General features: G+C 69.4%; 2 protein-coding genes across 2 annotated transcripts in view; one reads left to right on the top strand and one right to left on the bottom strand.

Moving 5' to 3' along the window:
* The window catches only part of PPP5C (protein phosphatase 5 catalytic subunit), a 263,787-nt gene extending 244,524 nt beyond the window's left edge, over positions 1-19,263 (top strand). Inside the window, exon 14 of the mRNA XM_072848790.1 lies at positions 19,255-19,263. The gene's annotated coding sequence lies outside the window, so the exon portion shown is untranslated. The remainder of the gene's footprint in view (positions 1-19,254) is intronic.
* LTBP4 (latent transforming growth factor beta binding protein 4) lies at positions 1,518-23,289 on the bottom strand. The gene is made up of 26 exons (XM_072848727.1): positions 23,160-23,289; positions 20,890-21,192; positions 20,492-20,745; positions 19,083-19,185; positions 18,918-18,980; positions 18,702-18,824; positions 17,843-18,007; positions 16,682-16,828; positions 16,413-16,589; positions 15,122-15,250; positions 13,275-13,400; positions 13,071-13,196; positions 10,889-11,008; positions 10,683-10,808; positions 10,489-10,614; positions 8,876-8,998; positions 8,661-8,792; positions 8,350-8,481; positions 7,004-7,129; positions 6,619-6,915; positions 5,727-5,795; positions 5,506-5,634; positions 3,930-4,076; positions 3,687-3,839; positions 1,976-2,389; positions 1,518-1,525 (listed from the first exon to the last, which is right to left on the bottom strand). Exons 1-26 carry the CDS (start codon positions 23,287-23,289, stop codon positions 1,518-1,520), a joined length of 3,948 nt encoding a protein of 1,315 aa, XP_072704828.1.
* Positions 23,290-23,693: the final 404 nt, after the last annotated feature.

Here is a 23,693-nt window from a genome sequence, read left to right as displayed (position 1 = left end):
GTCGATGGGTGGGGGCATTTGGGGGTGTCTAGTTCGAGGGGGGCAATCTCATGGGGGCGTCCCCATCCCATGAGGGGTGTCCCAGTGCCGAGGGGGTCCCAGTCCTATAGTGGGGGGTCCCAGTGCCGAGGGGTGTCCCAATCCCATGGGGGGGGGTCCCCATCCCATGAGGGGGTGTCCCAGTGCCAGCGGGTCCCAGTTCCATGGAGGGGGTCCCAATCCCATGAGGGGTGTCCCAGTGCCGGGGGGTCCCAGTCCTATGGTGGGGGGTCCCAGTGCCAGGGGTCCCAGTTCCATGGGGGGTCCCAATTCCATGGAGAGGGTCCCAGACCCATGGGGGTTGTCCCAGTGCTGGGGGGGGGAAGTCCTATGGTGGGGGGTCCCAGTGCCAGGGGTCCCAGTTCCATGGGGGGTCCCAATTCCATGGAGAGGGTCCCAGACCCATGGGGGTTGTCCCAGTGCTGGGGGGGGGGGAAGTCCTATGGTGGGGGGTCCCAGTGCCAGGGGGTCCCAGTTCCATGGAGGGGGTCCCAATCCCATGAGGGGTGTCCCAGTGCCGGGGGGTCCCAGTCCTATGGTGGGGGGTCCCAGTGCCGGGGTTCCCAATTCCATGGCGGGGGGATCCCCCACTCTCAGGGGGGGTCCCAATCCCATGGAGGGGGGGGTCCTACTCCCAGGGCAGGGCCCAGCACCTTATGGGACTCAACCCCACGGGGTCCCAGCACCCCTGGGGGTGGGTGGGGAGGTCCTGGGGGGACCCCAATCCCCCCCAGCCCCCCCCAAAATGGGGGGGGGATGAAACCGCCCCGCAGGCACCCTCATTTTATAGAAAACCTTTATTCTGTAAAAGTGGGTGTGGGGGGGTCTCCAAACACATCCCTCACCCCCCCCCCCCGGGGATGTTCTACCGGGGGGGGGGGCGGCGGACACAGCCGGGCGCTGGCAGGGACACCCATGGGTGCCCCCCCAATGGTCCAGGGAGGGCAGGCAGGGCCCCCCCCTGGATCATATATATATATTTATATATATATACACACACAATAAATATGGGGCCCCCGGTGGGGGGTCCTCAGGCGCGGGGGCGTGCGGGCAGGCAGCGGGGGGGACAGCGCCGGGACGTGGCCGGGGGGCACAGGCAGCGGAAGGAGCCGGGGTGTTCAGGCAGCGGCCGGGCAGGCAGAGCGCTGCCTGCGAGCACTCGTCGATGTCTGGGGGGGGAGATGGGGGGTTATGGGGGGGAAATGGGTGCTGGGGAGGGGTTGGGGTGCCGGGGGGCGGTCAGGGGGTGGGTGTAGGGGAGGGGTTTGGGTGCTAGGGAGGAGGGTTGGGTACTGGAGAGGGGGCAGGGTGCCAGGGAGGGGGGCTGTGTGCTGAGGAGGGGTTTGGGTGTAGGGAGGGCGGTTTGGGTGCCGGGGGGTCTGGGTGCTGGGGAGGGGCGTCAGGGGGCTGGGGAAGGGGTCTGGGGGAGGGAGGGGGCTGGGTGCCGGGGGTGGGGTTCAGGGTGCTGGGGGTGGGGGTCAGGGTGCTGGGGGGTCAAGGTGCCCGGGGGGGTCAGGGTGCCAGGGGGAGACAGGGTGCTGGGGGTGGGGGTCAGGGTGCTGGGGGGGGGTCAAGGTGCCCGGGGGGGTCAGGGTGCCAGGGGGAGACAGGGTGCTGGGGATGGGGGTCAGGGTGCTGGGGGAGACAGGGTGCCGGGGATGGGGGTCAGGGTGCTGGGGGGGTCAGGCTGCGGGGTGGGGGGTCAGGGTGCCGGGGGTCAGGGTGCGGGGGTCTCACCGACGCAGTCCAGGGGGGTGGGGTCCAGCCGGTAGCCCGGGTCGCAGTCGCAGGTGAAACCGTCGCCCACCCGCACGCAGCGCCCGTGCTGGCACCCACTCAGCACCCCGCCCTCCTCCTCCCCCTGCAATGGGAGGGGGTCAGGAGGGGGGAGGGCCCGCACCCCCCCTCCCTGTACCCCCGCACCCCAAAAACTCACCATCATCTTCCTCCTCCTCCTCCTCCTCCTCCTCAGCCGGCTCCTCGATGAAGCCCCCGGTCCCGTGGGGTTGGTAGGACCAGGGGGGGCCGGGGTGGGGGTCGGGGGGCTCGCAGCGGGGGCCCCGGGGCCGGTGGGCGGGGGGACGCCGGGGGTCCCCAAAATCCTCGCCCTCATAGCGGGGGGGGGCGTAGAGAGGCTCCCCCCCGGGGTCGTAACCCCCCGCCGCCGCCGCCCCCGAAGCCGTAGGGGTCGTAGTCGGAACGGAGAAGCGGGGGGGCACGGGGCCCCCCAAAAATATCGGGGCCATAAGGGAGGCCGTAAGGGGGGGCGAAGTCGGGGGCGTATTCGTAGGAGGGGGCGCGGGGGGCCGTAGCTGGGGGCGCAGCACGTTGCAGAGGAACTCGAAGTCATCTGGGGGGAGAAGGAGAAGGTGGTTTTGGGGGACACCCCCCCCCCTTCCCCATGCAGCCTGGGGGGTCCCCCATCACCGGGGGGCTGCAAGGGACACCCCCCCCAATAATTGGGGGGTACAAGGGATTCCCCCCCCATCCTTGGGTGGCTGTGGGGATGCAAAGGGGTCCCCATAATTGGGGGGGGCTACAAGGGGTTCCCCCATCCTTGGGGGGCTACAAAGGGACCCCCTCCCATCACTGAGGGGCTGCAAGGGACACCCCCCTCCATCACTCAGGGGCTGAAGGGATGCAAAGGGGTCCCCATTACTGGGGGGGCTACAAGGGACCCCCCCATCATTGAGGGGCTGTGGGGATGCAAAGGGGTCCCCATTATTGGGGGGCTTCAAGGGACGCCCCCCCATCTTGGGGGGGACTGCAAGGGACCCACGGCCACTGGGGAGTGCAGGGGGTCCCCACATTGCCGGGGGGGTCAGCAGGGGTGCAAAGGGCTCCCCATTATGGGGGGTGCAGGGGGTCCCCATTATGGGGGTGCAGAGGGTCCCCACATTGCCGGGGGGGTCAGCGGGGGGTGCAAAGGGCTCCCCATTATGGGGGTGCAGGGGTCCCCGCATTGCCGGGGGGGTCAGCAGGGGTGCAAAGGGCTCCCCATTATGGGGGTGCAGAGGGTCCCCGCATTGCCGGGGGGTCAGCGGGGGTGCAAAGGGCTCCCCATTATGGGGGTGCAGGGGTCCCCATTATGGGGGTGCAGGGGTCCCCGCATTGCCGGGGGGTCAGCAGGGGTGCAAAGGGCTCCCCATTATGGGGGTGCAGGGGTCCCTGCATTGACGGGGGGTCAGCAGGGGTGCAAAGGGCTCCCCATTATGGGGGTGCAAGGGTCCCCATTATGGGGGTGCAGGGGTCCCCGCATTGCCGGGGGTCAGCGGGGGTGCAAAGGGCTCCCCATTATGGGGGTGCAAGGGGTCCCCATTATGGGGGTGCAGAGGGTCCCCGCATTGCCGGGGGGGTCAGCGGGGGTGCAAAGGGCTCCCCATTATGGGGGTGCAGGGGTCCCCATTATGGGGGTGCAAGGGGTCCCCGCATTGCTGGGGGGGTCAGCGGGGGTGCAAAGGGCTCCCCATTATGGGGGTGCAGGGGGGTCCCCACATTGCGGGGGGTCAGCGGAGGTGCAGGGAGGGGTCCCCATCACACGGATGCCAGGGGAGGCTCCCCCCCATCGCAGGGAGGGGGCTGCCAACCCAGCACCTATCGGAGGGAGCAGGGGAGGGGGGAAGATTTGGGGGTGCGGGCGGGGTCACCTGAGTGGCGGGCAGGGCAGAGGGCGCAGTCCATGCCCCAGGCCTGCCCGTACAGGCAGCAGCACTCGGTGTAGGTGACCTGCCTGTCCAGCCGGGGTCTGCCGCACACCAGGTCGACCCCCACCTCCTGCCAGCACACAGCCTGGGCAGCATCTATGGGGGGGGGACACACACACACCCACACATCATTAGGTGGGGGGTCCCTCGGGCCCCCCCCCCCCACCCATGGGTGGCGATGCTCACCTAGGTGGGTGTCATTGGCGACGCAGCGGCGCTGGGAGCCGTCCAGGATGAGCGGGGGGGGGCAGGAGCAGTAGTAGGAGCCCACCGTGTTGACGCAGCGGCCCCCCAGGCAGGGCTCGGCCTCCTCCGCCCCGCACTCGTCGTTATCTGGGGGGGAGAGGCAGGGGTTAGGTGGGGGGGGTGGGGTGCAGGCAGGGAGTGGGGTGTGGGCAGGGGGGGCAGGGTGAAGGCAGGAGGCAGGGTGCAGGCAGGGAGCGGGGCGCAGGCAGGGAGTGGGGCGCAGGCAAGGGTCAGGGTGCAGGCAGGGACTGGGGTGCAGGCAAGGGTCAGGGTGCAGGCAGGGAGTGGGGTGCAGGCAGGGAGTCAGGGTGAAGGCAGGGATAGGGGTGCAGGCAGGGATTGGGGTGCAGGCAGGGGGACAGGGTGCAGGCAGGTGGTCAGGGTGCAGGCAAGGGTCAGGGTGCAGGCAGGGATTGGGGTGCAGGCAGGGAGTCAGGGTGAAGGCAGGGAGTGGGGCGCAGGCAAGGGTCAGGGTGCAGGCAGGGACTGGGGTGCAGGCAGGGAGTCAGGGTGAAGGCAGGGATAGGGGTGCAGGCAAGGGTCAGGGTGCAGGCAGGTGGTCAGGGTGCAGGCAAGGGTCAGGGTGCAGGCAGGGATTGGGGTGCAGGCAGGGAGTCAGGGTGAAGGCAGGGATAGGGGTGCAGGCAAGGGTCAGGGTGCAGGCAGGTGGTCAGGGTGCAGGCAAGGGTCAGGGTGCAGGCAGGGGGTCAAAGTGAAGGCAGCAGGCAGGGTGCAGGCAGGGATTGGGGTGCAGGCAGGGAGTCAGGGTGAAGGCAGGGAGTGGGGTGCAGGCAAGGGTCAGGGTGCAGGCAGGGACTGGGGTGCAGGCAAGGGTCAGGGTGCAGGCAGGGAGTGGGGTGCAGGCAGGGAGTCAGGGTGAAGGCAGGGATAGGGGTGCAGGCAGGGAGTCAGGGTGAAGGCAGGGATAGGGGTGCAGGCAGGGATTGGGGTGCAGGCAGGGGGACAGGGTGCAGGCAGGTGGTCAGGGTGCAGGCAAGGGTCAGGGTGCAGGCAGGGGCTCAAAGTGAAGGCAGCAGGCAGGGTGCAGGCAGGGATTGGGGTGCAGGCAGGGAGTCAGGGTGAAGGCAGGGATTGGGGTGCAGGCAGGGGGTCAAAGTGAAGGCAGCAGGCAGGGTGCAGGCAGGGATTGGGGTGCAGGCAGGGAGTCAGGGTGAAGGCAGGGATTGGGGTGCAGGCAGGGGGTCAGGGTGCAGGCAAGGATGAGGGTGCAGGCAGGGATCGGGGTGCAGGCAGGGGTCAGGGTGAAGGCAGGGATTGGGGTGCAGGCAGGGGGTCAGGGTGCAGGCAAGGATGAGGGTGCAGGCAGGGATCGGGGTGCAGGCAGGGGGTCAGGGTGAAGGCAGGGATTGGGGTGCAGGCAGGGGGTCAGGGCGCAGGCAAGGATGAGGGTGCAGGCAGGGATCGGGGTGCAGGCAGGGGGTCAGGGCGCAGGCAGGGGGTCAGGGCACAGGCAGGGGATTGAGGTGCAGGCAGGGGTGCAGGCAGGGGGGCTCACCCACGCACTGCAGGTGCTCCTGCTCGTAGTAGTAGCCGCTGGGGCAGTAGCAGCTGAAGCCGGGGGCGGCATTGAGGCAAACCCCCCCCCGGCAGAGCTGGGGCCCGAAGAGCCGGCACTCGTCCACGTCTGGGGGTACGGGCAGCGTCAGGGGGTCCCCGGCCACGGGGGGCACCGGGGGGACCCCGGCGGGCACCGGGCCCGAGGCGGGCAGCACTCACCTGCCGGCGAGCCCTGGGGGCCGGTGGCGGCTCGGCCCTGCCCGTGCGGGCAGATGGCGAGGTGACCCTCTGGGTGGGGGGACGGCGGGGTCACCAACGCGGGTCCTGCCGGTGCACCCCGACCCTGCCCGCACACCCCGTCCTGGCCCCACGCACCCCCGACCCTGCCCGTACACCCCTTCCCCTGCCTGTACACCCCTTCCCCTGCCCGTACACCCCCTCCCCTGCCCGTACACCCCATCCTGGCCCCACGCACCCCCGACCCTGCCTGTACACCCCGACCCTGCCCGTACACCCCCTCCCCTGCCTGTACACCCCTTCCCCTGCCCGTACACCCCATCCTGGCCCCACGCACCCCCAACCCTGCCCATACACCCGTTCCCCTGCCTGTACACCCCTTCCCCTGCCTGTACACCCCTTCCTCTGTCCGTACACCTCCTCCCCTGCCCGTACACCCCTTCCCTGCCTGTACACCCCATCCTGGTCCCATACACCCCCGACCCTGCCCATACACCCCTCCCTGCCCGTACACCCTCTCCCCTGCCTGTACACCCCTCCCTGCCCATACACCCCTCCTGCCCATACACCCCTCCCTGCCTGTACACCCCTCCCCTGCCCATACACCCCTCCTGCCTGTACACCCCTCCCTGCCCATACACCCCTCCCCTGCCCGTACACCCCTTCCCCTGCCCGTACACCCCCTCCCCTGCCTGTACACCCCATCCTGGTCCCATACACCCCTCCCTGCCCGTACACCCCTCCTGCCCCCATGCCCCCCAAACAAGCCCAGGACGACGCCAGCGTGCCGAAGCCGAGGGCTGAACCCCCCCAATCGAGGGGGCTGGACCCCAGGACGGGGGGCTTCGAGGAAGGGGGACTGGGGGGGTCCTACCGGTGCCGGGGTCCGGGCAGGGCTGTGTGGGGCACTGGGTGCCCCAAGCCCAGCCCAGGCTGCAGCAGCATTGCTGCTGGGTGACATTGGGTGCCAGCACCCCACAAGCTTTGCTGAAGCAGGCGGCCGTGCCGGGGGGCCGGGGCGGGGGTTGGGGAGTCGGGGGGGGGCCACAACGCCCCGTCACGGGGTCGAATTCATCCCGGCTGTCGGGGCAGAGGCAGAGGAAGGAGCCTTCGACGTTCTCGCAGCGTTCGGCCCCGCAGACCCCCCGCAACGTCTCGCATTCGTCCACATCTGCAGGAAACAAGATTGGGAGGGGGTTTGGGGGGGGGGGGGGTCCCCATGTGTCGTCCCCACCTTCCCCCCCAAGTCCTGGCCATACCCACGCAGTGGTGGCCGTGGCGGGCGGTTTCGTAGCCCGGGTCGCAGGCGCACTGGAAGGAGCCGGGGAGGTTGTGGCAGGCGGCGTGGGCTCCGCACAAGGTCCCGTTAGAGCACTCGTCCACGTCTGCGGAACGGGGTGGGAGCGGTTTGGGGGGGGGGGGAATGTCCATGGTGGGTGACCCCCACCCCAGGGTGGTTATGAGCCCACCCTGGTGTGGGGCTTTTGCCTCTCGGGCACCATGGGGTGGTCCCTCGGCAGCCCTGTGCCCCACGGCATGGTCCTTCTGGACCCCACGGCATGGTTCTTGCTGTGTCCTGTGGCCCCTCTGCGCCCCATGGCATGGATCTTGATGTCCCCCATGGCATGGATCTTGATGTCCCCCATGGCATGGTCCCTCTGGACCCCATGACAAGGTCTTTGCTGTCCTCCATGGGCCTTCTGCAACCCTGTGCCCCATGGCAAGGTCCCTCTGGTCCTCTCTTCCCCACGGCATGGTCCTTGCTGTGTCCTGTGGCCCCTCTGCGCCCCATGGCATGGATCTTGATGTCCCCCATGGCATGGTCCCTCTGGACCCCATGACAAGGTCTTTGCTGTCCCCCATGGGCCTTCTGCAACCCTGTGCCCCATGGCAAGGTCCCTCTGGTCCTCTCTTCCCCACGGCATGGTCCTTGCTGTCCCCCATGGCATTGTCCCTCTGGACCTCATGGCATGGTCTGTCTAGACCTCTGCGCCCCATGGCATGGATGTTGATGTCCCCCATGGCATGGTGCCTCTGCCCCTCTGCACCCCATGGCATGGTCCTTGCTGTATCCTATGGTCCCTCTGCGCCCCATGGCAGGGATCTTGACGTCCCCCATGGCATGGTCCCTCTGCGCCCCATGGCATGGTCTGGCTAGACCTCTGCACCCCATGGCATGGGACTTGATGTCCCCCATGACGTGGTCCCTCTGCACCCCATGGCATGGTCTTTGTTGTCCCACATGGCATGGTCCCTCTGCTCCCCTCTGCCCCATGGCATGGTCCTTATGGGCTCTCTGCACCCCACGGCATGGTCCTTGCTGTGTCCTATGGTCCCTCTGCGCCCCATGGCATGGATCTTGATGTCCCCCATGGCATGGTCCCCCCTGGACCCCATGGCATGGTCCAGCTGGTTCTCTGCACCCCATGGCATGGTACCTCCGGACTTCTGCACCCCACGGCATGGACCCCCCCGTCCCCATTTCATGGTGCCTCTGCACCCCACGGCACGGTCCCTGCTGCCCTTCTGTGCCCCATGGCATGGTGCCCCTGTCCCCTACGGCATGGCCCCCTGCCCCCTCCGCACTCCCCATCCCGGCACTCACCGACACAGTCGCTGCCGTCACCGGCCCGGTAGCCGGGCTGGCAGTCGGTGACGCAGCGGTAGGAGCCGGGGATGTTGTCACAGCGCTGGGCACCGCAGAGGCTGGCACCGTACTCCTGGCACTCGTCCACGTCTGCGGGGACAGGAGGGGACATCCCGGGACCAGCCGGGGGACATGGCAGGCTGGGGACACCGGGGACCCCCCAGCCCCAGGACAGGAGCAAGCCCGTGCCCACCCCAGTCCCCACATCCACCCTGGTTCCTGCGCCCATCCCGGTCCCCGTGTCCGTCCCGGTACCGCCCGGTACTCACCAACACAGTCGCCGCCGTCACCGGCCCGGTAGCCGGGCTGGCAGTCGGTGACGCAGCGGTAGGAGCCGGGGATGTTGTCGCAGCGCTGGGCACCGCAGAGGCTGGCACCGTACTCCTGGCACTCGTCCACGTCTGCGGGGACAGGCCACCCTCGATGCCATCCCCACGGCCCCGGCAGTGCCCGTCCCCTGCCCGGCGTGGCCGTGGTCCCTCACCCTGGCACAGGGCCTTGTCGGCATCGGTGCGGAAACCCGCGGGGCAGTGGCACTCGAAGGAGCCGTCGGTGTTGGCGCAGCGGCCGCCCTCGCAGACACCCCCGCGCTGGCACTCGTCTACGTCTGCCAGGGAGCAGGGGGTGACGGGGGGCGTGAGTGGGACCGGGATAGACATGGGGACTGGGATGGGCGCGGGGACATGGGGACTGGGATGGGCAGAGGGACTGGGATGGGCGTGGGGACATGAGGACTGGGATGGGGACACGGGGACTGGGATGGGCAGAGGGACCGGGATGGGCGCGGGGACATGAGGACTGGGATGGGGACACGGGGACTGGGATGGGCAGAGGGACTGGGATGGGCGCGGGGACATGGGGACTGGGATGGGCAGAGGGACTGGGATGGGCGTGGGGACATGAGGACTGGGATGGGGACACAGGGACTGGGATGGGCAGAGGGACTGGGATGGGCGTGGGGACATGAGGACTGGGATGGGGACACAGGGACTGGGATGGGCAGAGGGACTGGGATGGGCGTGGGGACATGAGGACTGGGATGGGGACACGGGGACTGGGATGGGCAGAGGGACTGGGATGGGCGTGGGGACTCGGATGGGCACAGGGACATGGGGACCAGGATGGGCACGGGGACTGGGATGGACATGGGGACACGGGGACTGGGATGGGCAGAGGGACTGGGATGGGCGTGGGGACATGAGGACTGGGATGGGCAGAGGGACTGGGATGGGCGTGGGGACATGGGGACTGGGATGGGGACACGGGGACTGGGATGGGCAGAGGGACTGGGATGGGCGTGGGGACATGGGGACTGGGATGGGCAGAGGGACTGGGATGGGCGTGGGGACTCGGATGGGCACAGGGACATGGGGACCAGGATGGGCAGAGGGACTGGGATGGACATGGGGACACGGGGACTGGGATGGGCACAGGGACTGGGATGGGCGTGGGGACACAGGGACTGGGATGGGCAGAGGGACTGGGATGGGTGTGGGGACACGGGGACTGGGATGGGCACGGGAGACCAGCATGGGCACGGGGACTGGGATGGGGACATGAGGACTGGGATGGGCACGGGGACTGGGATGGGCGAGGGGACACAGGGACTGGGATGGGCAGAGGGACTGGGATGGGCATGGGGACTCGGATGGGCACAGGGACATGGAGACTGGGATGGGGACATGGGGACTGGGATGGATACAGGAGACCAGGATGGGCGTGGGGACTGGGATGGGCATGGGGACACGGGGACTGGGATGGGGACACGGGGACTGGGATGGGGACACAGGGACTGGGATGGGCATGGGAGACCAGGATGGGCATGGGGACTGGGATGGGCACGGGGACACGGGGACTGGGATGGGCGTGGGGACACAGGGACTGGGATGGGGACATGGGGACTGGGATGGGCATGGGAGACCAGGATGGGCACGGGGACTGGGATGGGCAGAGGGACTGGGATGGACACGGGGACTGGGATGGGCCCAGGAGACGAGGATAGGTAGAGGGACTGGGACAGGCACGGGGACCAGGATGGGCATGGGACCATGACAGGACCGGGGACCGGGGTGGGCGGGGGCACGGGGTGTCGCCCACCGGCGCAGGCGGTGCCCTGGGGGGTGCTGGCGTAGCCCTGGGCGCAGAGGCAGGTGTAGGAGCCCTCGGTGTTGAGGCACTCGCCGTGGGGGAAGCAGAAGTCGCCCTCCAGGCACTCGTTGACGTCTGTGGGCGCGCGATGCTGTCAGGGCGGCTGACGGGGACGCGGTGCCACCGCGAGGGTCCCCACTCACCCGCGCACGGCGCGCCGCTGGCGCCCGCCCGGTAACCGTGCTGACACTCGCAGCGGAAGGAGCCCTCGGTGTTGGCGCAGCGGCCGTGGGGGCCGCAGGGGGAGCCCACCGCGCACTCGTCCACATCTGGGGGACAGGAGGGTTACGGGGGGTCCCCCGTAGGATTTGGGGGTGCTCCGTGGCAGGAGGGGACGGGGTGGGGGTACCTGTGCAGCGCCCACGGTGGAGCTGGAAGCCCTCGCGGCAGGGCTGGCACTGGAAGGAGCCCGGGGTGTTGACGCACTCTTGGCCAGGGCAGGCCAGGTGGTTCTCGCACTCGTCGATGTCTGCGTGGGATGGAGGGGTCAGGTACCGGCACGGTGAGCCCGTGGTGTGGTGACCCCGTGGTGTGGTGACCCCGTGGTGTGGTGAGCCCATGGCATGTTGACCTCATGGCGTAGGGAGGCCACGGCATGGTGAGCCCATGGGACGGTGAACTTACAGCGTGGGGAGACCATGGCGTGGTGACCCAATGGCATGGGGAGACCATGGCATGGTGACCTCATGGCACAGGGAGACCTTGGCATGGTGAGCCCATGGCATGGCGAGCCCATGGCATGGCAAGCCCATGGCATGGGAGATCATGGTATGGTGAGCCCATGGCATGAGGAGACCATGGCATGGCGAGCCCATGGCATGGGGAGCCCATGGCATGGGAGACCACAGCATGGTGACTCAATGGCATGGGGGCATCATGGCATATTGACCTCATGGCACGAGGAGACCATGGTGTGGTGAGTCCATGGCATGGGGAGACCTTAGCATGGTGAGCCCATGGCATGGGGAGCTCACGGCATGGGGAGACCATGGTGTGGTGGTCCAATGGCATGGAGATCATGGCACATTGACCTCATGGCACGAGGAGACCATGGCATGGTGAGCCCATGGCACGTTGACCTCATGGCATAGGGAGACCATGGCATGGTGAGCCCATGGCATGGGGAGCTCACAGCATGGGGAGACCATGGTGTGGTGACCCAATGGCATGGTGAGCCCATGGCATGTTGACCTCATGGCATAGGGAGACCATGGCATGGTAAGCCCATGGCACGGGGAACTCACGGCATGGGGAGATCATGGTATGGTGACCCCATGGCATGAGGAGCCCATGGCATGGGAGACCACAGCATGGTGACTCAATGGCATGGGGAGATCATGGCACATTGACCTCATGGCACGAGAAGACCATGGAGTGGTGACCCAATGGCACGTTGACCTCATGGCATAGGGAGACCATGGCATGGTCATCCAATGGCATGGGGAGCTCACAGCATGGGGAGACCATGGTGTGGTGACCCAATGGCATGGTGACCCCATGGCATTTTGACCTCATGACATAGGGAGGCCATGGCATGATGACCCCATGGCACGTTGACCTCATGGCATGGTGAGCCCATGGCATGGGGGGCTCACGGTGTGGGAGACCATGGTACGGTGACCCCATGGCACGGTGAGCTCATGGTATAGTGAGCTCCTGGCAACAGTAACCCCATGGCAACGGTGACCCCATGGCATGGTGACCCCATGGCATGGTGACCCCAAGGCATGGTGAGTGAGCCCAAGGCATCTTGACCTCATGGCAATGGGAGACCTTGGCATGGAGAGGAGACCTTGGCATGGTGACCCCATGGCACGGTGACCCCACGGCATGGTGACCCCATGGCACGGTGGCCCTGTGGCACGGCGGCACTGTGACTCCACAGTACTGTGAGCCCACGGCACAGTGAGCTCATGGCACGGTGAGTTCATGGCACGGTGACCCCATGGCACGGTGGCCCCATGGCACAGTGAGCTCATGGCATGGTGACCCCATGGCACAGTGGCCCTGTGGCACTGCACTGTGACCCCACGGCACGGTAAGCTCATGGCACGGTGACCCCATGGCACGGTGACCCCACAGCATGGTGACCCCACGGCATGGTGGCCCTGTGGCACGGTGGCCCTGTGGCACGGTGGCACTGTGACTCCACAGTACTGTGAGCCCACGGCACGGTGAGCTCGTGGCATGGTGACCCCATGGCACGGTGGCCATGTGGCACTGCACCGTGACCCCATGGCACGGTGAGCTCATGGCACGGTGAGCCCATGGCATGGTGACCCCATGGCACGGTGGCCCTGTGGCACGGTGGCACTGTGACTCCACAGAACTGAGCCCACGGCACGGTGAGCTCATGGCATGGTGACCCCACGGCACGGTGACCCCACGGCATGGTGGCCCTGTGGCAACTGCACCGTGACCCCACGGCACGGTGAGCTCCCGGCACGCTGACCCCACACCACGATGTCCCCCACCCCATCGCGGTGACCCCCACCACAGCTCCCGCTCAGCCCCCCCGTCCCCCCACTCACCCTCACAGGGCTCATCCGGCGCCGACCCCCGGTAGCCGGCGGGGCAAGCGCAGCGGTAGCCGCCGGGCAAGTTCTCGCAGCGCCCGTGGGCGCAGGGCGGGGGGCTCTGGGCGCACTCGTCCACATCTGCAGGGACACGGGCTGGGCTCAGGCCACCCGAGGAACCGGGTGTCCGGGTGGGGGGCACCCAGGGTCCCCGCTGACCTTGGCAGTCGGTGCCGGCGGCGCCGGGGCGGTAGCCGGGCGAGCAGAGGCAGCGGTAACTCCCCACCGAGTTCTCGCAGCGACCGTTGGAGCAGGGCCGGGGGCTGCGCCGGCACTCGTCCACGTCTGGGGAGAACACGGGTGGGTGGGGGGTGCCCGGAGGGGTGGGTGCAGGGAGAGGTGGGTGGGTGTGTGGAGGGGTGGGTGGGTGCATGGGGGGTGGGTGCACGGAGAGGTGGGTGCCCAGAGGGGTGGGTGGGTGCAGGAAGAGGTGGGTGGGTGCGTGGAGAGGTGGGTGGGTGTGTGGAGAGGTGGGTGCCCGGAGGGGTGGGTGGATGCGTGGAGGGATGGGTGCACGAAGGGGTGGGTGGGTGCGTGGAGGGGTGGGTGGGTGCATGGAGAGGTGGGTGCGTGGAGAAATGGGTGGGTGCGTGGAGAAATGGGTGGGTGCGTGGAGAAATGGGTGGGTGCGTGGAGGGATGGGTGGGTGCAGGGAGAGGTGGGTGCATGAGAGGTGGGTGGGTGCGTGGAGAGGTGGGTGGGTGTGTGGAGGGATGGGTGGGTGCCCGGAGGGGTGGGTGGGTGTGTGGAGAGGTGGGTGCACAAAGGGGTGGGTGGGTGCAGGGAGAGGTGGGTGCACGAAGGGGTGGGTGGGTGCACGGAGGGGTGGGTGCCCAGAGGGGTGGGTGGATGCGTGGGGGGTGGGTGCGTGGAGAGGTGGGTGCCTGGAGAAATGGGTGGGTGCGTGGAGGGATGGGTGGGTGCAGGGAGAGGTGGGTGCATGAGAGGTGGGTGGGTGCGTGGAGAGGTGGGTGGGTGTGTGGAGGGATGGGTGGGTGCCCGGAGGGGTGGGTGGGTGTGTGGAGAGGTGGGTGCCCGGAGAGGTGGGTGGGTGCACAGAGGGGTGGGTACCCAGAGGGGTGGGTGGGTGCGTGGAGAGGTGGGTGCCTGGAGAAATGGGTGGGTGTGTGGAGAGGTGGGTGGGTGCATGGGGGGTGGGTGCCTGGAGAAATGGGTGGGTGCGTGGAGGGATGGGTGGGTGCAGGGAGAGGTGGGTGGGTGTGTGGAGAGGTGGGTGCCTGGAGGGGTCGGTGGGTGCCCGGAGGGGTGGGTGGGTGTGTGGAGAGGTGGGTGCACAAAGGGGTGGGTGGGTGCAGGGAGGGGTGGGTGCCCAGAGGGGTGGGTGGGTGCAGGAAGAGGTGGGTGCATGAGAGGTGGGTGGGTGCGTGGAGAGGTGGGTGCCCGGAGGGGTGGGTGGGTGCGTGGGGGGGTTGGTGCGTGGAGAGGTGGGTGCCTGGAGAAATGGGTGGGTGCCCGGAGGGGTGGGTGCGTGGAGGGATGGGTGGGTGCCTGGAGGGGTCGGTGGGTGCCTGGAGGGGTGGGTGGGTGCATGGGGGGTGGGTGCGTGGGGGGTTGGTGCGTGGAGAGGTGGGTGCCTGGAGAAATGGGTGGGTGCATGGAGGGATGGGTGGGTGCAGGGAGAGGTGGGTGCATGGAGGGGTGGGTGGGTGGGTGGGTCGAGGGATGGGTGTCCAGAGCGATGCGTGGGTGCATGGAGAGGTGGGTGGGTGCGTGGAGAGGTGGGTGGGTGCAGGGAGAGGTGGGTGCATGGAGGGGTGGGTGGGTGCGTGGAGGGATGGGTGGGTGGGTGGAGGGATGGGTGTCCAGAGCGCTGGGTGGGTGCGTGGAGAGGTGGGTGGGCGCAGCGGGAGACGGGTGCACGGAGTGCGTGGAGAGGTGGGTGCGTGGAGGGATGGGTGGGTGCACGGACAGACGGATGGAGGGGGAACCCCGGTCCCTCGCGCCCCCTCCAGCCCGGCCCCCCGCCCCCCGGCCCCCGCCCTCACCGATGCAGTGGGTGCCCTGGGTGCTCAGCCAGAAGCCGGGGTGGCAGAGGCAGGTGTAGCCGCCCTGGCGAGGGACGCAGCGCCCGGGGCCGCAGATCTGGGGGTTCCTCTCGCAGACGCTGCCGAGGGCTGCGGCAAAGCGGGGAGGGCGGGGGGGGGGGGCTCGGGCGCAGGTGGGCGCGCAAACGGCGCGCGCGCGCCCGTGCCCCTGCCCGCGCGCAACCGATCGCGCCCCCGTGCAACCATCCCGCGCGCGCGGCCGCAAGCGCGCAACCCGCGTGAAACCAGCGCGTGCAACCACGCGCATCCGTGAGCACATGCATCCACGCGCGCGGCTGCAACCGTGCATGCGCGCAACTCACGCGTGCAGCTGCAACCGTGCATGCGCACAACCCACGCATGCAGCTGCAACCACGCACGCAGCTGCAACCGTGCACGCGCGCAACCCACGCACGCAGCTGCAACCACGCACGCAGCTGCAACCGTGCACGCGTGCAACCCACGCACACAGCTGCAACCTTGCACACAGCCGCAACCGTGCATGCATGCAATCAATGCACGCAGCTGCAACCACGCACGCAGCTGCAACTGCACACGCATGCAACCCACACGTGCAGCTGCAACCGTGCACACGTGTAACCCACACACACAGCTGCAACCATGCACGCAGCTGCAACCGTGCACGCGTGCAACCCACGCACGCAGCTGCAACCTTGCACACAGCCGCAACCGTGCATGCATGCAACCAACGCGTGCAGCTGCAACCATGTCCACATGCAACCCACGCGTGCAGCTGCAACCGTGCACGCAGCTGCAACCGTGCATGCATGCAATCAATGCACGCAGCTGCAACCACGCACGCAGCTGCAACCGCGCACGCATGCAATCAATGCACGCAGCTGCAAGCGTGCATGCATCTGCAACCGTGCATGCATGCAATCGATGCACGCAGCTGCAACCGCGCACGCGCGCAACCCACACGTGCAGCTGCAACTGTGCATGCATGCAACCCACACACAGAGCTGCAACCATGCACGCAGCTGCAACCGTGCACGCGTGCAACCCACGCACGCAGCTGCAACCTTGCACACAGCCGCAACCGTGCATGCATGCAACCCACGCGTGCAGCTGCAACCGTGCACGCATGCAACCCACGCACGCAGCTGCAACCGTGCGTGCACGCAACCACGCACGCGTGCACCCACGCACACGCGCAACCGTGCATGCGTGCAAGCCTGCAACCGTCCCCCTCCTCTCCCCAGGCCCCCCCCTCCCCCCCCCAAACCCCTACCTGGGCCCGGCCCCTCCAGGGTGGGGAAGGGTCCCAGCGGCCCCTGGGTGGGTCGCGGCACCACAATGACCTCGGGGGCAGGGGGTGGCCTCTCGGGGACCAGCGGTGGCCTCGTGGGGACGGGTGGCATCCGGGTGACGGGCGGGGGACGCGGCCGCCGCTCCTCCTGCCAGCGGGCTGGGGGGCGAGTGGGGGGGGGTGTGGTGAGGGTGACCCCAGCAGGCGTGGGGTGCTGGGGGGGAGGGGACACACACGACATGGGTGCTCACGGGTGGCAGGGGGGGCGGCGGTGACAACGCGGGGACGTCCGAGGGGGAGGCGGGCCAGATCCTGCCCCAGGTAACGGGTGTTGTAGCGAAGGTCGGAGGCGGAGTAGTGGTAACCGGGGCCGGCCGGGCAGATCTCCTTGAACCCCTCTGCGATGGGGGGAGGGGATTGGGGGGGGTCACCCCCAAATCTGCACCCCAATGTCCCCCCCGGAGCAGCAGCAGAGCACCCTCGGAGCGTCCCTATGGATGGTGGGTGCTGGGAGGGGACCCAGGTATCCAGGGGGGGACCCAGGCGTCGGGGGGGGGGACCCAGGAGTCCGGGGAGGGGACCCAGGCATCTGGGGGGGACCCAGGCGTCTGGGGGGAGCCAAGTATCCAGGGAGGGGACCCAGGTGTCCAGGGGGTCCCAGGCATCTGGGGGACACCCAGGTGTCCAGGGAGGGGACCAAGGCATCCGGAGGGGGACCCCGGCGTCTGGGGAGGGGACCCAGGCATCCAGGGGGGGACCCAGGTACCCAGGGGGTCCCAGGCATCCGGGGGGACCCAGGCATCCGGGGGGGGACACCCAGGCATCCAGGGAGGGGACCCAGGAGTCCGGAGGGGGACCCCAGCGTCTGGGGAGGGGACCCAGGCATCCAGGGGGGGGACCCAGGTACCCAGGGGGTTCCCAGGCATCCGGGGGGGACCCAGGCATCCGAGGGGGGACCCAGGCATCCGGGGGACCCAGGAGTCCGGACGGGGACCCCAGCGTCTGGGGAGGGGACCCAGGCATCCGGGGGGACCCAAGTATCCAGGGGGGTCCCAGGCATCCGGGGGGGACCCAGGCATCTGGGGGGGACACCCAGGCATCCAGGGGGACCCAGGAGTCCGGAGGGACCCCGGCGTCTGGGGAGGGGACCCAGGTATCCGGGGGGACCCAGGTACCCAGGGGGGTCCCAGGCATCCGGGGGGGGTCCCAGGCATCCGGGGGGGGATGACACCCAGGCATCCCGGGGAGGGGACCCAGGTGTCCAGGGGGGGACCCTGGTGTCTGGGGGGGGACACCCAGGCATCCAGGGGGGGGACCCCACCATCCAGGGAGGGGACGCAGGCGTCCGGGGAGGGGACCCAGGCGTCCAGGGGGGTGCGTGGGGGACACAGAGCGGGGTGGGGGGGTCTCACCGGAGCCGAAGGGGGGGCAGCGGAGGCAGGTGCCCCCCCAGGCTTTGCCCACCCGGCTGCAGCAGCAGATCTGGCGGGTGATGTTGCGCAGGGTGGGGAGGGCGCAGCGTCCCTCCCGCAGGACGCGGTAGCAGGGCCCCCGCGCCTCCGAGATCACCTGGTGGGCTGGGGACGGGGGTCAGCGCCCGGCCCCGCCCGGCCCCGCCCGGCCCCGCCCCACCCCATCCTCATCCTCCTCATCCCATCCCAATCCCATCCCATTCCCAACCCCACTCCAATCCCACCCCATTCCAATCCCATCCCAATCCCATCCAATCCCAATCCCAGTCCCACCCCACCCCATCCCAATCCCAATCCCAATCCCAATCAGTCCCAATCCCAATCCCATCCCACCCCACCCCAATCCCAATCCCACTCCCAATCCCACTCCCACTCCCACTCCCAATCCCAATCCCAATCCCAATCCCACCTCACCCCATCCCACTCCCACTCCCACTCCCACTCCCACTCCCAATCCCACTCCCAATCCCACTCCCACTCCCACTCCCACTCCCAATCCCACCTCACCCCATCCCACTCCATCCCACTCCCACTCCCACTCCCAATCCCAATCCCACCTCACCCCATCCCACTCCCACTCCCAATCCCAATCCCACTCCCAATCCCACTCCCAATCCCAATCCGTCCCAATCCCAATCCCACCCCACCCCATCCCAATCCCACTCCCACTCCCAAACCCACTCCCACTCCCACTCCCACTCCCAATCCCAATCCCACTCCCACTCCCAATCCCAATCCCACCTCACCCCATCCCACTCCCACTCCCACTCCCACTCCCACTCCCACTCCCGCCTCTCACAGATGCAGCTGGAGCGGGAGGAATCCAGCAGGAATCCTGGCTGGCACAGGCAGGCGAAGCTGCCCCGCGTGTTGGTGCAGAGCCCGTTCTGGCAGAACCCCCCCTCCTGGCACTCATCCACGTCTGGGGGGAGGGCACGGGGGGAGGGGTCAGAGCCCCCCACCCCTTTACCTCCCCCTTTCACCCCCCCCCCCCCTTTCCCCCCCCCCAACTCACCCACGCAGGACCCATTGCTGCGCTGGAAGCCTTGGGGACACGGAGCATCCCGCTGCGGCAGGTCTGGGGGGGCAGAGATGAGACCCCCCCCTTTTGCTCCCCTCCCCCCCCTCCGTGTCCCCACCCCCCCACTCGTGTCCCCACCCCCCCCACTCGTGTCCTTACTGGGGTGACCGGCGCAGGGCTGGCACTCGTGGACCCCCCAGGCCACGCCGGCCCCCCGGCAGCAGATGTCCGGGGTGCGGAGACCGGGGAGGGGGGGGCGGCACTGCGGGGGGGGAGGGGGAGGGGGAGGGGCTGGGTCACACCCCACCCCCTCCGCCCCCCGGACCCCCCCCCATGGGTGGGTGAGGGGGGATGGTGGGGGGGGTCCCTCCCGGTGACTGCATCCCCGCACGGCGCCCGTGGCCCCGCCTGCTGCGTCCCCCAGCACCCAGCACCCCCCGGCACCCACAGCCCCACGTGCCACGTGCCAGCACCCACGGCCACCCAGCACCCACAGCCCCAGCACCCACAGCCCCCAGCACCCACGTCCCAGCACCCATGTCCCCATCCCAGCACCTGTGTCCCCCTCCAGCACCCATGTCCCAGCACCCACACCCCCTCGCAGCACCCACATTCCCCCCCAGCACCCACGTCCCAGCACCCACATCACCCCCAGCACCCATGTCCCAGCACTCAGGCCCCCCAGCACCCACATTCCCCCCAGCACCCACATCACCCCCCAGCACCCACATCACCCCCAGCACCCATGTCCCATCCCAGCACCCACGTCCCAGCACCCACCCCCCAGCACCCACACCCCTCCCAGCACCCATATCCCAGCACTCAGGCCCCTCCAGCACCCACATTCCCCCCCAGCACCCCCCTCACCCCCAGCCCCCACATTCCCCCCCCAGCACCCACGTCCCCATCCCAGGACCCACATCACCCCCCAGCACCCACATCGCCCCCAGCACCCATGTCCCATCCCAGCACCCATGTCCCCCTCCCAGCACCTATGTCCCCATCTCAGCACCCATGTCCCAGCACCCACACCCTCCCAGCACCCACATTCCCCCCCCAGCACCCATGTCCCCATCCCAGCACCCACGTCCCAGCACCCACCCCCCCCCAGCACCCACACCCCCCTCCCAGCACCCATATCCCAGCACTCAGGCCCCTCCAGCACCCACATTCCCCCCCAGCACCCACATCACCCCCAGCACCCATGTCTCCATCCCAGCACCCATGTTCCCCTCCCAGCACCCATGTCCCCATCCCAGCACCTATGTCCCCATCTCAGCACCCATGTCCCAGCACCCACATCACCCCCAGCACCCACATTCCCCCCCAGCACCCACGTCCCCATCCCAGGACCCACATCACCCCCAGCACCCACATCGCCCCCCAGCACCCATGTCCCATCCCAGCACCCATGTCCCCCTCCCAGCACCCACGTCCCAGCACCCACATCCCCCCAGCACCCACATTCCCCCCAGCACCCACGTCCCCATCCCAGCACCCACGCCCCAGCACCCACACCCCCCCAGCACCCCCACTGCCCCCCCAGCACCCCGGGGTGGGGGTCTCACCTCTCCCCCGCGCAGCTGCCGGAAGCAGTACCCGTACCCAGCCCCCTCCTCACCGGGGGGCACCCGGGGGCTGCTCTGCGCCAGGACGCGGTAGAGGGGTGCTGGGTGGGGGGCTCTGGGTGCTGGGGAGGCTCTGGGTGCTGGGGGGGTCTCCTCCTCCTCTTCCTCCCCCCCCCGCACCCGCTCCACTTGGTGGATGGCGACGGAGGCTTCGGGTGGGTGCTGCAGGTGGATGCTCACCATGGACTGGGCACCTGGGGGGTGTGTGGGGTGCTATGGGTGCTGAGGGGGTGCTATGGGTGCTGGGGGTGCTATGGGTGCTGGGAGGGGGCAGCACCCATTTACACCCCCCTCCTGCGAATCAGCGGTGATTTTGGGGGGAGGGGGGGGGTCCTCACCATCCTCTTCCTCCCGGTGGTTGGCCAAGGGTAGGGTGTAGACGGATTGGGTGAGGGCTTGGGGTCCCCCTGGATTTTGGGGGACCCCCCCGCCCCCTTGGGTGCCGTTAGCGGGGAGGTGACAGAATTTGCCGGTAAATTCGGGGGGGCACAGGCAGGCGTCGGGGCGAGCGCAGACCCCCCCGTTCCGGCACAGCAGCGGGCAGACGACTGCAAGGCAAAGCGGGGTGTCGGGGAGCAGGGGGGGCACCCCAATACCACCCCCCCCCACCCCAAAATCCCCGTGGAGCAGCAGCGGCCACCCTAAAAAAAAAAGAGGGTGGGTGGCGGGGGGGGGGGCAGCACCCCGATGCCTGCTCTCCCCAAACACCCCCCCATTAGGATTTGGGGGCGGGGGGGTCCCCCAAAATCCATCCACAGAACGCAAATATGGAGGGAAATGGCACCCAGGTGTCTGGGGAGGGGGGGGGGCACCCAAATGTGGGTGCCCCCTGCGCGGGGGGAGGGGCCCCCAGCGTCCGGGTTCCAATTTTTCTTGGGGCCCCACTGTTGATTTTTCCGAATTCCCGGTGTTTTCCGAGCGGGATCCGGCGGGGCCGATGAGCTCATGGCGCTGCGTGGGTGGGATGGGGCCCCACCCCCCGCACCCCCGTGACACCCCCACCCCCCAGCACCCAAATGGGAGGGAGCGGGTGCTCAGCAGGGAAAGGGGTGTTTTGGGGGGCCCCCCCCACCCTGAGACCCCCCCCGGGGGTGGGCTCGGCCTGGGTGCCCCACCCGGGGCAGGGGGGGGGTGGGGGGGGTGCAGGTGCACCCTGAGCACCCACCCGCAGCGTCCTGGGGGACCCCAAGTTGGGGGGGGGACCCCCGCTGTCTGCGGGAGGCAGCTGTGGGGTGCGGGGCCCCCCGCACCCCAAAGCCCCTGTGCCCCCCCGCAGCGTGCCGGAGCCCCCTGCACCTCAAATGTGCCAGAGCCCCCCCTGCACCCCAAAATCGCTTGGGTCTGCCAGAGACCCCCCTTGCACCCCCAAATCCTCTGGATCTGCCAGAGCCCCCTGCACCCCAAACCCCCTGCACCCCAAAGCCCCCTGCACCCCTGGGGTACCAGAGCCCCCGCACCCCAAAGCCCCCCTGCACCCCAAGTGTGCCAGAGCCCCCCTGCACCCCAAAATCGCCTGGGTCTGCCAGAGCCCCCCGTACCCCAAAACCCCTGCACCCCGGAACCCCCAAGCACCCCTGGGGTACCAGAGCCCCCGCACCCCAAAGCCCCCTGCACCCCAAGTGTGCCAGAGCCCCCCTTGCACCCCCAAATCGCCTGGGTCTGCCAGAGCCCCCTGCACCCCAAAATCCTCATAGTCCCCGGGTACCGGACCCCCGGGATACCGGACACCCCCACCCTGGGGTACCGGACCCCCGGGAATACCGGCCCCCCTCCCCGGGGTGCCCCTCCGTGGTACCGGGTTCCCCCCCGGGGTACCGGACTCTCCCCTCCCCGGGGCGCCCCCGGGATACCGGCCCCCTCCCCCGGGGTACCGGACTCCCCCCCCGAGTGTCCCCCGGGGTACCGGCCCCACTCCCCGGGATACCGGACTCCCCCCAGGGTGCCCCCGGGGTACCGGACTCCTCCCCAGGGTGCCCCCGGGGTACCGGACCCCCGGGATACCGGACCCCTCCCCTCGGGAATACCGGACTCTCCCCTCCCCGGGGCGCCCCCGGGAATACCGGCCCCCTCCCCGGGGTACCGGACTCCCCCCAGGGTGCCCCCTGATACCGGACCCCCTCCTCCGGGCTACCGGACCCCCTCCCCGGGGTATCCCCGGCGTACCGGCCCCCCTCCCCGGGATGCCGGACTCCCCCCCCCCAGGGTGCCCCCGGGGTACCGGCCCCCTCCCCGGGATACCGGACTCTCCCGCCTCCCCGGGGCGCTCCCCGGGGTACCGGACCCGTCCCCGGGATACCGGACCCCTCCCCGGGATACCGGACTCCCCCGGGTGCCCCCGGGGTACCGGCCCCTCCCCCGGGAATACCGGACTCTCCCCCTCCCCGGGGTGCCCCTCCGGGCTACCGGACCCCCCCGGGATACCGGACCCCCTCCCCGGAAATACCGGACTCCCCCGCCCCGGGGTGCCCCCAGGGTACCGGACCCCCCCCCCCCACCGGGGAACCGGCCCCCCCGGCACTGCCCCAGGCGGAAGCCGCTGTCCCCGGGGGGGCGGGCGCTCTCCAGGGCGGTGGCGTTGCCCGCGGGCAGAGATGGGCGCAGCGGCCACCGGAGCAACGGAACCGGCAGCGGGGGGGGGTGAAGAGCAGGCGGAGCCGGGCGGGCCCGGGCCCGGCCCCGGTCACCGGCAGCGCCAGGGAGGCGGCGGCGGCGGCGGCCAGGAGCAGCGCGGGGCCCATCACCGTCGCCTGGAGCCCCCGGGGCGGAGGAGGCGGGGAAAGGGGGGGGGCGGCGGGCGGGACGCCCCGGGGTGGGGCTGAGCAGCACCCACCCACCCGGCCACCCCCCCACCCATCGCACAGCCGGGCCCCGCGGCGGGGCCACGCGGGGGGGGGGACGGGGACACGGGAGGCGTGGGAGGGGACGGGGGGACGGAGGGGGGAGACAGCAGGTGGGGACAGGGAGACGGAGTGGGAGGGGACGCGGGGCAGAACACGAGTGGGGGCGAGGGAGACAGTGGGGGGACGGGGGACACTGGGGGGACGGAGGGGGACAGCAGGTGGGGACAAGGGACACGGAGTGGGAGGGGGACGCAGGGACAGAACACGAGTGGGGACGAGGGACACGGAGTGGGAGGGGGGAC

The sequence above is a fragment of the Ciconia boyciana genome, chromosome 33, assembly GCF_034638445.1.
Source record: "Ciconia boyciana chromosome 33, ASM3463844v1, whole genome shotgun sequence".
Taxonomy (NCBI): domain Eukaryota; kingdom Metazoa; phylum Chordata; class Aves; order Ciconiiformes; family Ciconiidae; genus Ciconia; species Ciconia boyciana.
This window is presented reverse-complemented; position numbering and strand designations above follow the sequence as displayed.

What these genes read in the sequence shown, in the direction of transcription:
- LTBP4 (XM_072848727.1), bottom strand. Translation starts at nt 23,289, where the DNA reads ATGGGCCCCGCGCTGCTCCTGGCCGCCGCCGCCGCCGCCTCCCTGGCG. An exon ending in CTGCCCCCCCTTCGGCTCCG is followed by an intron (nt 16,829 to 17,842) that starts GTGAGACCCCCC and finishes CCCCCATCGCAG; the next exon opens with AGGGGTTCAAGGAGATCTGC. An exon ending in CCACGGCCACCACTGCGTGG is followed by an intron (nt 6,916 to 7,003) that starts GTATGGCCAGGA and finishes TGTTTCCTGCAG; the next exon opens with ATGTGGACGAATGCGAGACG.